The sequence below is a fragment of the Acanthochromis polyacanthus genome, chromosome 4 (genome assembly GCF_021347895.1).
Source record: "Acanthochromis polyacanthus isolate Apoly-LR-REF ecotype Palm Island chromosome 4, KAUST_Apoly_ChrSc, whole genome shotgun sequence".
Lineage (NCBI taxonomy): Eukaryota > Metazoa > Chordata > Actinopteri > Pomacentridae > Acanthochromis > Acanthochromis polyacanthus.
In genome coordinates, this window is record NC_067116.1 from 39127059 (window position 1) to 39144409 (window position 17351).

Here is a 17351-nt window from a genome sequence, read left to right on the forward strand (position 1 = left end):
GCTGAGATTGCATTGAAATACTTAACTGCAAATGCCATCTGTCTGAATATAGTGCATATCGATCAGCCTATACAGCACATCATGGATAAATCACTATCAGTGTGTGTGCTGGCTGATATGCTTCATTCTACCAACTTTTTTGCAGAACATGATGCAGAAAAATATGCTTTGGATAATTCAGAAACAGTGTTTTCACAAAGTTTGCCTCTCATCACTGTCTGCAGCACATGCAGCAGAGTGCATATCACAGATGAGCAGATGGTGATGCAGAATCAAGCTCACAATATGTTATGAACTGAATTGTGAATAGCATTGCTTTAAAATAGATTAGCAAATAATTAGGAAACATTTTTACCTTTTCAAAGTAACTCTACCAAGCATTATACATACATATACAAAGATGTTGATGTCAGAGTTTTTTGCTCCCTAAAAATCAGCATCAGCCCCAAAAATCCAGTATTGGCAAAACAGTAGTCTTAATTTTGGATTTCTTTTTAGCAACTAAGAACAAGTTTTTCCAATTTCAGATACTTGATTTTATGTCTTTTTGTTTCCCAAATTAAGATACACAACCTCAGACTCAACTCTGTCTTTAGTTGCTTAGCTGAACTTCTCTTTCTTTCATCATATGACAGACAGATTGTAAAGAAAGAAGACTGAGTCCTTCTACTGATACCTGCTTGTCCCAGGTAGCTTATGAGGTGTATTTTTGTTGTTTTTGACACTACAGGAATTAGATCTCAGAAAAAAAATAAGTGCAACAATTTGATTACAGTTTATTTAATTCCTTATCTTTATTTGTAAAGCCTAAAAAAGCTTAGTCCCGCACATTTGAAAATAAAAAGAAATTCCTACTATAAATTTTGCAATAGAAGAAGTCAGACCAGACAAACAGAAAGTTTTAAGTAATTTTTTGGTGTGTAAATTTTTGCAGCGTGTTTAGAAATGGTTACCTTTCACAGTTAGAGAATTGGTGACTTACAAAATTTACATTTTTATGCATGTACAAAGCAGTGTGTCTGCAGCCTTCCTGCCAGCTGCTGGATGTCCTTGACTGTAACGAGAATGCAAATTAACTCGCTGTCAGTCAGATTTCACTGAATAGTTTCTCCAACCTTATTAGAGTGGATGATTAGAGCAGGAAGAATGAACGAAGCTCAGTGGAATTTATTCTTATGAACTTGACTGCAGCTGAAAGAGGACTTTGATCAGTGCCGGCTGACGTTCTTGAACGCTGCCGGCTACAAGCTGCGATATTTGTAACTGAAATAACTGAGAGTCATTTGTGAACATGCACTGAACTCGGGTGACGCTTTGGCACCATCACAGTCTGAGATTTAAAGTCTATTCCAGTGAAGATTTACAATATGGTGGAAAACGTGCACCTCTGATTGTTGTGTTTGTTAAAGAGGGAAGAGGCCGTGTTTTCTTGGCAACGTGTTCCTGCCTCCCAGCCAGCAAAGTTTCTTTCTCATCTTTTTTTATGGACGTCCTCCACTGAGTAGACGAGGCCAGATGGATGACTGCTGCTGTCTTTGGTCCTGCTGGCAGCGAGACCAACAATCCCATAATGCTCCCTCGAGAGCTGCAGAGAGCTGCATGCCAGGAACACTCTGCCGTCTAACTCCCACAGACACCTTGTTTAGTGGGCGGCTGGTTTAAAAACACACACACACATGCAGGCTGCTGGTCGCTGCCGCAAAGATATCGTTGACAGAGTGAAGACACTAATTAAAACATTGAAAATTAATGTCCATCTGCCACCGTATCCTTTTGGAGTTGTATGTGGATAAAAACCACTTGTTCACATGCGGCACGAAACCACAAAGAAAAGGTTTGTCCACCGATTCCCTCCCAGACAAAAGAGTAAGAGCCACCATGACCAGGCCACGATCTTTTATTCCAGGAACAGTGCTGCAGCTATAGAGCCACAAACCAAGCTTGTGCAGGTTTAATTTATAGTTAATTCCTTTATTTATTTATTTATTTTTTACATTGACAGCGCATAGATAAAATTGCACCACAGTTAGCTTGCAGCTTGTTAGCATCTGTTGTCCCTGGTCAGTTGCAGAAACAGAGAATGACCATAGAGCAATAAATACACTGCTTAAAATTAGGGATGTCCGATAATATCAGCCGTTTTCATTGGTGTGAAATTGTAACATCAGTCAATATAATTTTTTTTGCCTATCATGAAAACTAATAAAATGATGCCTGGATTTTGCCAGCATTTCCCGGCGCACAAATAATGACATCATCAGACTGTGTAAACAAGCGTACCACATATATCGGTATCGGCCGATATCAGAATCGGTATTGGCTGAAAGCTATATAATTATCCTAAAATATACTAAACATGTGACTCCTCACACAGTGCAGCTTTATTTGGGACGTCAGCTGTGCCGTCCTTCACTGACAGATCTGAGAGCTGCTTCTCTCTCTCCGTATGGTGTTTCTTCCTCTTTCCTTCCAAATGCCATGCTTGGGTAAAAGTCTTTACCAAGGAATGGGTGTGTCCACCTTGTCTAGATCCATCTGAGCATGCCCTGACCTGATCCATGTCAAACGGGGAGGAAAACCACACTGTCGGTTGACCTTCTGCAGCTTCTCTTCTGTGCCTCCTACTAACCACCCTGCATCCTAACAGACACCACGCGTCTATGAGTGGGCACAAATTACCGTCCTTGTACAATCCAAATTATTACCTCTCAGTGGCTGAATTCGTACAAAGGCTGCCACAAAGGGGTCTAATCACAATGTAAAACGGATCACCGAGGAAAATAGCACAGTCATTTAAGGTCAGTAAAAAAAATATCCACTGCACTGTTGTTGCAGAGTTGTTGGACACGCGAGAACTTCCATTAATTAATATACTATGGCTGTGCTTCCTATATTTAACACACTTACGCTCACTCATAGCTGCTTTGTCTGATTGTCCACTTCCAGACCACATCATATGCACAAACGGATCGCTTTGCTTTATTTCAAGTTCTCCTCTTACACTATGATTATTTTAGTGTAAAGAATCAGCTGCATAGTCAGTATTCTGCCTAAAATTCACAGGGTTACAACGAAATCCATTTCAGTGCTGTGAAATTGAAATGGAATTGGTCTGTGACTTTGTTTTTGCGCTCACATGTGGAGGTGAACTTGGAATAGAGGGCACAGTGACTTCTGTTAATGTTTGGTCTGTGATAGGAGCACAAAGAGCCCACGCTTTCGGATTGGAGGGTACTAACGGCAAACCTGCTCTCTGTTTGTTCCTGTCAGGCTCCGGTGTGGACGACGCCGTGGGAGAAGTGTCCATCCATGTGGAGATTTTCACTCACCCGAACACCGGAGAGCACAAAGTAACGGTCAAAGGTAAAGGAATGGATTTTTTTCCCTACCTTTTTGTTTTCACCTTTGGGAAATGGATCAGTGAGCATGAGAGTTTTTCTTCTCGTCGCTGGAAATGACAGCCCGCTAGCTTTTTCCAGAGCTTTTAAATGTATCACACCGTTTGACTTCAGTCTACAGTGTTCACTCAGAGAAAATAGTCTTAAACATGCAGTGCATAAAGTGTTCACCCTTCTGGAAGTTTTTGTTGCATTGATGCACAAGTTTTAGCCCGTTAAGGTTCAGCAGTTGAGCGATGGCCGCCATCTCTCAATTGTACAGAGTCCTTCAAAAAAATCCTGTATCCAGACGGGGATCCGGATCACCTCCAAAATCTAATCGATTGTTACTTTTGCTCTTCCGGACATTCTGTAAAAATTTGGTGAAAATCCGTTCATAACGTTTTGAGTTATGCTGTTCACAGACAAACAGACAAACAAACTCTGATGATTACATAACCTCCTGGCGGAGATAATTATACTGATTCAATGTCAAAAAGCAATCAAAGGAAGAAGCCTCTAAGGGGTGTGAATACTTTTTATAGGCGTTGTAGTTACTGACCTTACATCTCTGCAGAATTATCTCTATTTACAACCAACCAATGAAAAAAAAGATATTCCCATGTCCAGCTAGCAGTTTTATCGACTGTGCCAAATGGTGAAGAGGGCAGTGAGAAGACTTCAGGTAATCTAACAGAAATAGTTCTAAATAACCACCATTGTTCTAATGTCAGTGGCAGAAAACACCGCAGGCACAACAAAATTGCCATAACAATGCAGCAGCGTAAAACTTCTTTTCAGCTGCCAAAGAAAAATATGACTTTGTAATGAAATAACATCCCAATTCTACTTTCACTATTTCGACAAGGACCTGCATGCGAGGCCCGAGGGAGAGGCAGTATTTTCTTGTTTGGAATTTTCTGTTCACTCGCTCTCTCGCTCTACATTTTCACACATTTTCTCCACATAAATCTTTCTCACAATAGCCCACACCTTCCCACTCTGTTTCCTTCCAATTTCTCTCTGTGTCTCAGTGGTGGCTGCCAATGACCTGAGGTGGCAGACGCAGGGAATATTCCGGCCGTTTGTGGAGGTCTACATCATCGGCCCTCACCTCAGCGACAAGAAGAGGAAATACGCCACCAAGTCCAAGAACAACAGCTGGGCTCCCAAATACAACGAAACCTTCACTTTGTAAGGAAGAATAATAGTAAACTTTTTTTCTGTAGCACTTTTCTAATCCAGAGTTACAAAGTGCTTTACAGTGCAATATAATACAATATGACAACAAAGAAGTAAACATTATTCATAGAAAATGCAATTAAAGTATGAAGTACACCCCCTGTCAAAAGGTTTGAGAGGGGTTCTAATTTATTTGAATGAGAAAGTGTCTCACAACTTTTGACAGGGAGTGTATATATAGAATATAATGTATGCACACATATATACATACATGTACATATATACACAAACAAATTATACCATGTTGTATGAATGCCAGTCTGTATACATGGGATTTTAAAAGGTTTTTTTTTTAAACATCCGCCAAGTCGCCCCCTTGTCTACACCTCACACCACCAGCTGCTTTGGCTTCAAACAAAAAAATTTTTAATTGAATGTTCCTTTCTGTATGTTTTTGTGTTCTTCCATTGTGCATAATAAGTTAATCCACAGGCTTTAATCACTGCGGGTTTGGAACAAAGATTAAGTGCTGTATATAGTCCAGATCTGGAATGGAGGTGGGGTTTCAAATGCTCACAGGGTTTAAGAATCAGGCTAATTCCTGGGTAGGTTTTCTGTGGCGCAGTGCAGGAGGAATCTGGGTTGCCAAGTTTGGTCAATATTTGTGCAACACTCCTGTCACTGAAATAAGAAATGCTCTTTTCATATGCATTTTTACATTGAATTTTTGCACAAAGTTGCTTTTGTAATGTTGAAAGCAGTTTTCTTCCTTAGGGTAGTTGTCTCTGTCAGCCTGACTCAGCTGATTTGATGTACAGGATGGAATTGGTTGCACAGCTTTGATGGCAAGACAGCTGATGATGGTAGTTTTTTGGGGGGGTTGTTGATGGAGATGCAGATCTAACACAGTGCCTCCTTTGCTCTGCAGCACCTTAAGTAATGAGGTGGGTCCTGAATGCTACGAGCTGCAGGTTTGCGTGAAGGACTACTGCTTTGCCCGAGAGGACCGCACCGTGGGCATGGCCGTCCTGCAGCTGAAGGACGTGGCCTCCAAAGGCAGCGTCGCCTGCTGGCTGCCGCTCGGTAAACGCATCCACATGGACGAGACGGGCCTCACCGTCCTACGCATCCTCTCCCAGCGCAACAACGACGACGTGGCCAAGGAGTTCGTCAAGCTCAAGTCGGACCAGCGATCCGCAGAGGAGGGCCGCAGCTAAGAGGCAAAAAAAAATCCAACGTCGCCACCTACAACTGCCCCAGAGCTCTCCTGAGCCGCTGCAAGTCACTGCCCTGATGATCCAGTGTTGTAAAAGCACAGATAAGACGACAGTCACGAGTCACATCCAATGCTGTAAATACATTTATTTCAGTGGAGAAGACATAGTGCTAATCAGAGCATCGCACATTTTCTTAAAAAAAGAAGTGTCTTTATAGTTGCTGATGTTATCAACCATCTTTTCGATAGAGTTCAATCATAGAGAATATATCTACTCTGCTCTACTCGTAGAGGAGAGTCCTGCCATTCCACACACACACCTCATTTCAGGGTCAGGGTGACAAATATCTTGTAGCCTTTAATATTTTTGGCTTTCTTTCTCACTTTTTTCCGCCTTTTTTTAACTCTAAACCTCCCTCCACCCGCACTTTTCTCTAGTCCCTTCCCTGGTTTGCACCCGTGTAGAGAAGGGACCGCAAGTGCCAACAAATCGCTGACAAATGCCAAGACCAGCCCTAAGCACAACAGGACCAACTGTCCAACTGACCCATAAACAACAACAACAACAATGGCCACATGGCTTTAAACATTCCAGATATCGGGTGGGGAACACACACTGGGAACAAAGCACTATTTAGTTAAGATAAGTTTATTGTTTGTTTACTTCTTTCTTCCAGATTATATTTTAATAATTCTATATATCACCATATATATATATATATATATATATATATATATATACATAAAAACATAAATATATATATATAGACATTATATAAAACATGAAAGACGTATGTAAAGATACAAACAGGATTATTCGATGGACGTGTGGTACTTCAAAGATTGTCCTTGTCTGTCTTTCTGTCCGTCCACCCTGTAACAGAGCACACTGCCTGACACCCTCAATGCCTTCTGTCTCGTTGACCCTCGTACAGTCCGTCCGTCTGTCTCCTGTATATCGACTGTATGGGGAGATGACTCTGGTGAAAACACTGTGATTCATCAGATTATGTGTGTGTGGGAGAAAAGTGTGTGATTTGAGCACAACGTGTGCATGTGTTTGTACTAATGTTGACCTCATGTAGCCGCCCGTGTTGCCTGTTGCCTGCTAATGTAATCACAGAAAGCCATCACGAGCAAAGAACGTCACACAGGGAGGGTAACGGGGTTTCCGCGGGTTCATTTTCTAATCAGATTCGGAGAGATTCTTTCATTGTGTTTACTTATGCGAGATGGTTATCGCCATCTTTTCTTTTTCAGTTTTACTGCAAACATTCCTCAGCCCTTTAGTGGGTGTGTGAGCGGTGCATTATGAGGAGGAAACGCTTAACTGCCACCTCCTTTTCTTAACAAAATATAAAAAGTACTCGCCAACATATGTAAAAAAAAGATGAAATAAACACGTTCTTGAGACCCTATTTTGAGGTAAAATATCTACATCCTGCACCCCAGGGAGAGTGATCCCGCAGTTTCCTAAAGATCCAGCTGCAGGTGCTGCAACCGTGAATCCTGGTCGAAAAGTAAGACCTCTGCTAAAGGGCTGCAGATCCAGACCACACCAGGTACTGGCGCTGACATTTTAAAAGAGGGCCTACAGTTAAAGTCTTTCAGTCTAATCAGTGTGGAGAATCGACATTGTAGTGTGAAGATTTTTAGAAGCACAGGGTCTTTGCTGCACCCGTAATAACACATTTATACTCCGATCCTGTTTTTGTCTCTCAGTAATTGTTGCAGGAATCGTTTCGAATCATCCAACGGTTCAACCGCCTGTCACTTTCATGTGAAAACTTAAATGTTTTAAATGGACTATTCGCTGTCGAGCATGTCTCTTAATGCTACTTCTATTTTCACTGAATGAACCTTATTTTATAAGAAGAAAAAAGATTGTTTTATTTATCTATAAGAGGTTTGTATGCTTGCTGTGAGCATGCAGGGAAATGATGATCGGGGTCTTCGGGACTCAAAAAACAGATGTAATAACAGGGTGTTTGGTGATTTATTTGAATTCCTTATTGTTGCCACTTGGTGGTAACTAAATAATTTAAAAAGCCCCCTTTATTTGAACAAGGTGTAAGAACTGAACTCTATGCATCTGATCTATTAAATCTCCGTAGATGAGTCGAGCAAGTCTTATAATGTTTACATTGTGGATTATTATTCTAATTATATCAGCACAAGTGTTTGTCTGATATGTTGTAAATGCTGTCTCTATTGTTAATGGGCCAAATATCACAGCTGTCGTAGAGCTGATTAGAGACTGAGATTTGTTTGTACAGCTTTTCAGCGCAGAGTGAGAGAGAAAATAAACTAATCTGGAGCAGAGATCGATTGTTGTAAATAGCTCGGATGTAACAAACACACGTCTGACCATGTGAAGTGAAGTTTGCTGCTCTCTTGTACACTTGAATTTTGCTCTGGGCGACTGGACAGTTGGTAGTTATGCGTGTGTGGATGCCCAATCTGGATATGTAGCTTTTACTGGAAGATATAGGAAGGCCGTGTACACACTGGAGCTGAATTACAAAGCATTTGTAGTAGCTTTAGATCATTCCAGCTTAAATTATCAGGGAGCTTCTTCTTAAATATCTCCAATTTGATTGAAATTTCATCATCACAAACTATGGATATTTAAAATGGTATCAATGAAAATTTAGCTGGATTTTTCAAATATTTTCTGAGACCATTTATTTAGGGTTAGAGTTAAATTTGAGACCGTATTTGAACAACAATGTCTCAGTGACTAATAAAAATAATAGCCTGAATTTTTTACTGTTATTTCTCATCTCATATTTCTTATTGATTCAGAATCTGCAATATTGGACAAGTAGATCAAATAATCTCTGTTTATGAGTGAGTTGAAATGTGAAGAAAAGCCTGTATTTGAAAACTGAAGCCTGTAGAATAACAATTTTCATTTCTGTTAAGTATATATGAACGGTATTCTATGTAAGTTTTTTATGTTATTGTGACATGCAACCACAAATGTGGTTTGTTAATGTCTGCTCAAAGATGGGATGTTTCAAATACTTTTTCATATTTCAACTCACTCATAATCAGACATTCTTTGATCTATTTGTCCAGTATTGGAGATTCTGAATCAATGACATGATGACAAATGGCAGTAAAAGTTTCAGGCTTTTATCCTCAATAATTTTTGAGATATTTTCATTTTAAATCAAAATGTTGCAAATGTTGACGTGCGAAAAAATTTGCAGTGCAGACTATTTTTAAAGTTTGATCTCTGAAATATTTGATATAACAAGCTAAAATACCAGAAATATCTTTATAGAGGTCCATATTTAATGCTATAAAATTTTCAAGCAAGTCAGAGATAGAAACTGTTCTAAAAATTTGATGATTTGAGTTGGAGTCACCCTTTAGGAGCTAAATAAGTAATGTGCCATTTTCGTTATATTACCATGCGGCCTGCAAATGAAAAGAACTAAAATCTAACCATAAATAGATGTGATGTGTAACTCTGGTGTGTACAAGGTCTTTTGTTCAAAGAGGACATCTGCACAGTCTTAAACAACAGGTACACAACTGTCACATAGCTGGAAATGCCACGAAAAAAAGAGATATATCTTTATTTATTGCTGTTGACAATGATGCTTTAGTCAAGGGAGTTCTTCCTCCTCCAGAGGCTCTGTTTGCGTGTCGGGCTATCAGGTTGGCTCGTAGATGAAGCACAACGAAAAGCACATAGACACAAGAAGCTGACAGACATGCATGATCTGTCCAGACAGACGCCTGCACAGCGACGGCGGTCCTGTACTTCCAGAAACGGTGCATGATAGGAACAATAAAACAAAAAGAGAAAAAAATGTATTGTGCCAGCACGCATAATTATTTGATGTGAATTGCCAATTGTCGTCTCCTTTTATTTTGATATTTCATCGTTGTTTTCTATTTTTCAAATGTTTGTGAATATATAAATATGTATTACTGATGATGTGTAGTGGTACAAAGTACTCGCATGAGAAATTTTTTTATACACGAGATGTTTCTAATTTTTTGTTTTCTTTTTTATTCTGGTTGTTCTTATTGGGGGTCGAGGTTCCTGGGACTGCAGTCTCGATGTGTTTCCGCTTCCAATAAAATATGAAAAAAAGCTTCATCTTATCCCTGTTTGTCAACTTGTAGAGAGGCATAGCTGCATTTTTTCATTTTTAATACACGTTTTCTCTCTTGCTCTCCTTTAACCATCATATTTATTTTTGACACAGCCTGTGACCTTCCTTAGAATAATCTAGGAAAATAGTATATTCAACAATATCAAATTCTGTATCCAATATTTTCCAAACTGGAATTTTGGTAAGAGCACACTCTTTTGTACATCTGTCTTTGGATAGTGTGTCTCCATCTTCAAGTCTGATTCATGGCCTAAATCCTTTTGGTTGGGTTCTATTTTTCAATTTATTTAGTTTTATTTGAAACTTAAATTTACAGCAGCAACCTACATACATTGATCACATTGTTGTCTGGAATGGGGTTTAATCAGTTTACTTAACGTTCTATGAACAAAGAGGGTTCTTCCATCGCAATCATCAGCCTGTGACCTTCTGTAGTATATTATTATATACTAATGCATTGTAAGATGGAGGCAATTGATTCGCTGTGGCGACCCCTGAAGGGAAACGCCGAAAGGAAAAGAAGAAGACTAATGAAGAATAATTAACAGTTTGTTTAAACAAGTTAGTGCCACTTAAAATCTGAGGCAGGCATTAAATTCACAGCACATCCTTGGAGCAGTGGCGGATATTCCGTGGGGACACGGGGAGACAGTGGCTCCCCTCTGTGATCTGATTGGCCACCCCGTGTGCCCTCCAAAATTTTCATTGGAAATTTACATTACTGATACTCCGATTTCCGACGCTCAAGAACGCAACTTCATTGTCAGACTGCACCTGAATGCACCAATGACGTTAGTTTGATCTTTTGATTGTATTTTGTTCGGATTTAATGAAGCTTTGAAGACGTTTCCTGATGCTCGAGGAGAAAACAGCAGCTTTGTACCTTTGCAGTAAGAACACTATGGCCGTTTCTCAGTACGTAGCTGTCCCTACTTGGTTCTCACGTACTCATGAAACGTCATCATTGAGACTGCATCAGACCAGACTAGTGTGCATAGATATGAATCAGTAGATGGGACCATAGATATGAATTAATAGAGAGGATACACCCCTTTGAGCTGCATGCTACAACGAGGCTAAGCTAGTGGGGACAAAGTTGTTGGAGCTCATGCAACAAACATTTTGGGTAACTGCACTTTTATATGGATGGATGACACTGATTTAGAGTCTGTTTTAATGACACTGAGTTCAGATGTGTAGCTTTGTCATTAAATAGGAAATTATTTCTCAGAATTCACAGAGAAAAGTCTGAAATGTTTGCTAGGTTAGCCTCCCACATGTTCTTTGGCTCAGCTAAAGCTAACTCTCTCCAACTTCTGGATCTCTGGAGTTGCTTGTTATTAAAATATCTTGCTAGAGGTGCTGAAGCTCAGAATGTCTGAGATGTTTGTTCAGAATAAGCTCATTCTCAAGTCTTATCTGAACTGTCCTCTTTTGTTTGGACTTTCCCTAAACTTAGGAGTTAATGACAGAGCAGCACATCCTGACTCAGCCTCATTTATGTAGAGATTAAACTTCAGTGTCATTCATTGATGTTTGATATACAGCTATACTTTGTAAAAGCGAGAGGTTGGTAGCAGCTTTCATTTGTTCTTACAACGTTTCAGTACGCCCCCCCACACTAAAATTAATCTGGATCCGCCCCTGGTGAAGCTTAAGTACAAAATAGTGAAATAACAGATTTTATATCACAGCTTTGAGATAGTTAATTTTGAGGTGATTTGAAAAAAATATGTTTAGGCTTTGCGTAGAAAGGAGATCTTTAGGGAATCTGGGATGACTAACTGCTCAGCACTGAGGACGGGTGGAGGCAAGCTGGGGAAAGTCACTGGAAACACTTTCCTCACGTCCAACATTAAATGTGAAGGCTGGCTTCCAGAAGAGCCTTTGAGAAGCCCCTAAAGCAGCAAAAACAGAGAACATTGACATAAGAAACAGTATTTTAACCCGAGAAAACGCATCAAACCTCATTACTGTCGACAGTACCTGGACCATACGGATGAAATTCAGAGTGACTCTTTCATCCAGGTCGCTGTAGGGAGTGTAGAGGCCCAGAATCTTAACAATCTGTCATACAAAAAAAAGATGAGCAGGCAAAACATGATAATAAATATCCACTAAATCCATATCCACGAGGACAAACAGACCCACCTGCTGGCTGGAGAGGGCAGTGCAGGTCTCAATGATGGACTGTGCATCCGCCTCAGTCTTTTTCCCCACCTGCAGCAGCTGAGCGGCCTGGATTAGAGGCTCCAGTGTGGCCACAGCGCCACCTGCCTGTAGGCCTCGGCTCCGCAGCCACTCCTCCAGCAGGCTGACGTTGTAGCTAGAAAAGATGATGAATGTGGAAAAATATAGCATGTTTATGCATAAAATAACACAGAAAAGAAGTGGAAAGATTAGCATGAACATGCAAGATTAATAGAGGAATAGAACATGACTTCTTTTGCCGTACTATGACAGTTTCTCCGGCTGTAGTTTGCTCTGATGTTTTATTTGAGTTAAATATATAAGGATAAGGTACTTTATATCTTAATATGTCAAAAATTGGACATTTATCTGACTTGATTTGGAGGTTGTGTGGTTAAAACAGGCAACTCGATAGAAAGACAGTAAAATAAGTCTAACCACAAAGTTTTTCAGTGCAACTGGGTGTATAAATTTAATTTGGGATCTGAAAACTGGAGTTAATTCCTCATTGCATCTAAAAATGCATAATTCTAGGATTCAAAAAACTTTTTCTGAACATTTCTTTGATAGTACTATAAAGCTATGGCAGGGTTTCAAGCAAGACCAGTGAAGCTTTTGTACAAATGAGTGAATGAATTAATTCTATGTCACAATATTGAAATATAGAGAATTTGGGGAGAATTCATAAACCGCATCTAAGTAACAAGAAAAGTAACAAGGAAAGTTAATGTGAAAAAATCCAGTATGTTTATGCAGATAAAAACACGTAAAGAAGGTGGAAAGATTAACATATTAATGAAACATTAGCAGTGCAGTAAAACAAGCCTTTAAAAAGACGCAGTTGAAGTTGAGACTTTAAGGCATTTAAGGACTGCTAGTACTCATATTAGTACTAGGATTTTGGCCTTCAAATGATAGTTTCTCCGGCTTTGCTTATGTTTTATTTAGAGGTAAATATTAGGAATATGGAACCTTAGATTTTATGTCCTGGAAATCTGACATTTATCTGACTTGATTTGCAGTTTGTGTGGTTAAAACAAGCAACTGTCCTCAATAAAGAAGCTGTAATATTAAGACTAAGAGCCAACTTTTTCATTTAAACAGTAAAAAGTGGGAAAACTACACTCTGGTCTAGGTGGCAGATGGGCATGTAAATTATATTTGGGCTCTGAAAACCAGAATTAAAGTCCACATTGCATGTATAAATGCATTCTACTGAGAGACGAAAAGGTATTTTATGTGTATTTTCTTGATGCTCTGATAAAGCTGTATCAGGGTTGCTGGTCAAACCAGTGAAGCTGTAGACCAAGTGAGTAAATAAATTTTCTGTAACGATATTGAAAGGTAGTGAATTTTGAGGAAATTAAATTTACAAAAATAGATAATTAGATAAAAAGGAGGCATACTGAAGTGGATCAAAATCCTTCAGAAACATTAAAAACAGAGTTACATCAGTATAAACAGCACAGAATAAGTCTGGTATGTGTCTTCAAATCACTCCCTCAAGCTTTGTGCAGACACCTTTTCGTGGTATAAATGGGAAAATTCGGCGTCTCTACCGTATCTGCATGCCACGACTCCAGCTGCACATGTCCTTCCTCAGCAGCAGGCTGTTCAGAGCGGAGGCACAGATGAGGTAGGTGAGCTGGTGGAAGGCCTGTTCCATCAGCGTCTGGGGCAGAGTTTGTTGGGTCATGGCGGTGTGAAGCCCTCCGAGTTCCCTCAGCACAGACGCCATGCTGGGAGCGTCGCCTCCGACCGAACCTGCGCGTTTCCTGGAGACCGGAAGCTTCCCCACCGAGCCAGACAGACTGGAGATGGTTTCGCTCTCCAACAGGGCAGCAACTGAGGGAAGTAGAGGGATGAGATGGTTGATAAAAGCAGCAGCAGAGGGGGGAAACATCAGCAGTATCTGTATTATCATCACTGTGGTGGCACCTATGATGTTTTGCAGACGTGTCTCGGTGATGCTGAGGAGCTGCTGATAGGCCTGGATGCTGAGGTCACTCAGACTGCGGATCAAGTCACTCAGATCAGCAGTCAGTGGAACAAGATCATCTGAGTCAACGGCCTGAAAAGTAAATCATCCAGTTCTTCATTCATATTATGATAGTATTGAGTCATTTTCGGAGACAGTAATTAGTTTTGTTAATTCAAGAAGTCCTGCATACGGACTTCTAAAGATCTACATCGACCAGCACATGCAAGGAAGAATTAGGCCAATTCTTATTCACATTTAAAGGAAGAATACGTAAACACGTTTTAAATTGATCTCCCAAGAGCTGAAAATGCCAAAAAGTTTCTTCTGTCAGCTGGTCCTGCGACTTAGGGATCAGAAAACACCCACCAGGCTAGAGGTTTTTTAGGTTTTTTTCCTCCCCCTCTTTAACCCTGTATAAACCCAAATACAGAAAAAAAAAATTTAGCAAAAAATAAATGAAATAAAACTTTTTAAAAAATCAATTGGAAAAAAAATGTAGATATACATAACACATTTTTGCAACAGTGGGTTTTACAGGGTTACAACTGTTGGTTTCTTACACTATGTTGTGTTTTAATCAGTCTTTTCAATTTTGAAGGTTTAATAATAATAATAATATGTTTTATTTTTAAGTGCCTTTCTTGACACCCAAGGTCGAGATACAGGAAAACAAATACAACAGAACAGATCAAAACTATATATAGATAAAATATATATAGATGAAAACCATACATAAAGAAATCATTTGTCTTTTCTATGTTGCTGCTTTGTGAAGCACTTTGTAACCCAGATTTTGAGAAGTGCTCTTCAAATAGTGCCCTTATATTATTCTTTTCGTTGTAAAGAATATCATCAGCCCAAAAACTGGACACAAACCTCATTGTTTACTGGTTGTATAAACCATGAATAGAAATTGGAAGAATATTTCTTAATCCAAAGCAAAAGACAGATCCCAAATACAGATTCAGTGACCAGCTGAGTTGCAGGGAAACAATATTGTTCACCTGATATTTATGCCAATAAAGCTTACTGAATTGACTTAAATTGACAAGACAAGATCCAAAAAGTTTTTTAGAGCTGATAAATAGCACTGCGATCACCTTTCATAGTGCTATTTTTCTGAACTTGATCATTACGCTACCTGTTTTGGGGAATGCTGGTTCAACAGGTCGTGCAACAGACAGATGTTTTTCAACCACAGAGCGGTCATATTTATGTCACTGATATGCTTCTGAGGGAACAGATGAAATGAGAAAATTAGTTACACGCAGTGAAAATATATCTCAGTAATAGTATGTACAGTCATAATGAAAAGTTTACGCTTGTAAAGATCATGTTTATCATGGCAGTGTTTAGTTTCCAGAGACTCTTAACTTTGTATGATGGACTCATTGAAACACCTGCATCTGTATCAAATGGTCCCTATTTTAATTGGCTCAGAGGAGTCACCAGCTGTAGTCAATCATAACGACTCACAGAAAGGTAAGAGGCCATGAAACAAAGAAAATTTGATGAACACAACTCCCTACATCACCAAACTGATAATTCATGTTGCTATAGACTAGCATTCAAAAGTTTGGGGTCACCCAGACAATTTCATGTTTTCCATGAAAACTCCCACTTTCATTCATGTGCTAACATAACTGCACAAGGGTTTTCTAATCATCTATTAGCCTTTCAACACCATTAGCTAACACAATGTAGCATTAGAACACAGGAGTGATGGTTGCTGGAAATGTTCCTCTGTACCCCTATGGAGATATTCTGTTAAAAATCAGCTGCTTCCAGCTAGAACAGGCATTTACCACATTAACAATGTCTACACTGGATTTATGATTAATTTAAGGTTATCCTCAATGAAAAGAAAAAATAAGGACATTTCTAAGTGAATCCTAACTTTTGAACGATTTTGTTATATTTCTAGAAGACCTAAAATAAGTCTATACAAGAAGCAAAATGCATGAGTGTTTTTGGTTTTTAATGATTCCATCGACGGAAATTAAGACTAGGAGTCATTGGAAACTCTGAACTGTCATGATATAGATGATCTCTACAGGTGGATGTAAACTTTTGATCACAACTGCCTGTGCTTGTGTGCTGGAGAGTGGAGCTTTGTTGTGGTTTACTTTTTCCTTATGAACCAGACTAAGGACAAAGCAGTCACATGGAAGTGTTTCAAAGTCAGCTGCCGATGCCTTTAGTGTGAGTGTAAATCTCCCTGACGTGAGGTGAACTGCCCTCGTGCATTAAACCTCAAACATATGGCACATCAAGACGGTTCAGAGCTCAGGTTACCTTCAGAGCTGCCTTCATGGCGGTGACAGCGGCGCCGCAGAGCGACCGAGCTCGAGTTTGGTCTCCGCTGCAGTCGGCCTGGCGGACGCACAGGAAGATCACGCTGGCAGAGAGACCAGGAGGCAGAGACAAGGCCGTGTCAACCCGGATATCTGCAGACAGCCAGAGCAGCGATGGCAGAGCGGACAGGGTCAGATTTGTCAGTGAGTTACAGTAAAAGTTCATCTCTGTGAGTCACTTCATGCTCAGCGTGATGTGATGCTACAGACAGACTGGATGTTTCCAATCAGTTAAAATCGTAAACTAAAATTATATCTGCATTTCATCACAGCTGCTGTTTTGTATCCAATTTCTAATCAGACTTTTGCTCAAAGTACCCAATGTGGGCCGCATCTCATTAAAATTAGTGGAATACAATAATCAACATCAATAATAACGACTCTTTTATAACCAGTGATAAAACTGCCTATTTTTTTCACATTAATGGCACATAAATAAAAATTCATGTATAAATTAGGTAAATAAGTGTCTGTTTCTGTGACTCAAATGCAAAATACAGTATAGAACTTGAATGTTTCTAATTATGAATTTACATGTATAAGATCTGTTTCTGTTTACTGTTTGTTCGGTTTGTAAAGTTTCCTCAAAAAGGGCAAACTAAGTGTTTATTTGTGCTTTTCAGATGAGCCTCTTGCAGAGAAAAATATCTGAAACCACTCAATTATGGTGTTAAATTGAAAGTGCATTCTAATATCTCTTACCCGTCTAAGCCCCAAGCAGTTTCTAGAAGTTTTCTGCCCCTATCACATTTGTAAATTCATTTTACACTGCAAAAGGAAATCCTGTGCCTATGTATGGACACTATTTTTCTTTTATTTTTTGTCTTTTTAAACATAATCTGGTTGCAGCAAATGCTTTATTTTTGGTAAATTTTTTTCAATGAGACATGTAGAATCAAGTGATATTGATGATATAGC

General features: G+C 39.5%; 2 protein-coding genes across 2 annotated transcripts in view; one reads left to right on the plus strand and one right to left on the minus strand.

Moving 5' to 3' along the window:
- Positions 1–8097, plus strand: part of unc13a (unc-13 homolog A (C. elegans)) — a 57993-nt gene extending 49896 nt beyond the window's left edge. The window contains exons 40-42 of the mRNA XM_051947035.1: positions 3271–3363; positions 4412–4571; positions 5488–8097. Coding sequence (XP_051802995.1) covers positions 3271–3363; positions 4412–4571; positions 5488–5776 — 542 coding nt within the window. The 3' untranslated portion in view covers positions 5777–8097. The remainder of the gene's footprint in view (positions 1–3270; positions 3364–4411; positions 4572–5487) is intronic.
- Positions 8098–11644: 3547 nt separating this feature from the next.
- Positions 11645–17351, minus strand: part of si:dkey-110c1.10 (unconventional myosin-Vb) — a 40414-nt gene continuing 34707 nt past the window's right edge. Inside the window, exons 29-35 of the mRNA XM_022191262.2 lie at positions 16375–16526; positions 15221–15310; positions 14037–14169; positions 13658–13943; positions 12060–12234; positions 11895–11975; positions 11645–11806 (exon numbers count right to left, since the gene is read on the minus strand). Of these exons, the coding sequence (XP_022046954.2) occupies positions 11645–11806; positions 11895–11975; positions 12060–12234; positions 13658–13943; positions 14037–14169; positions 15221–15310; positions 16375–16526 (1079 nt within the window). The remainder of the gene's footprint in view (positions 11807–11894; positions 11976–12059; positions 12235–13657; positions 13944–14036; positions 14170–15220; positions 15311–16374; positions 16527–17351) is intronic.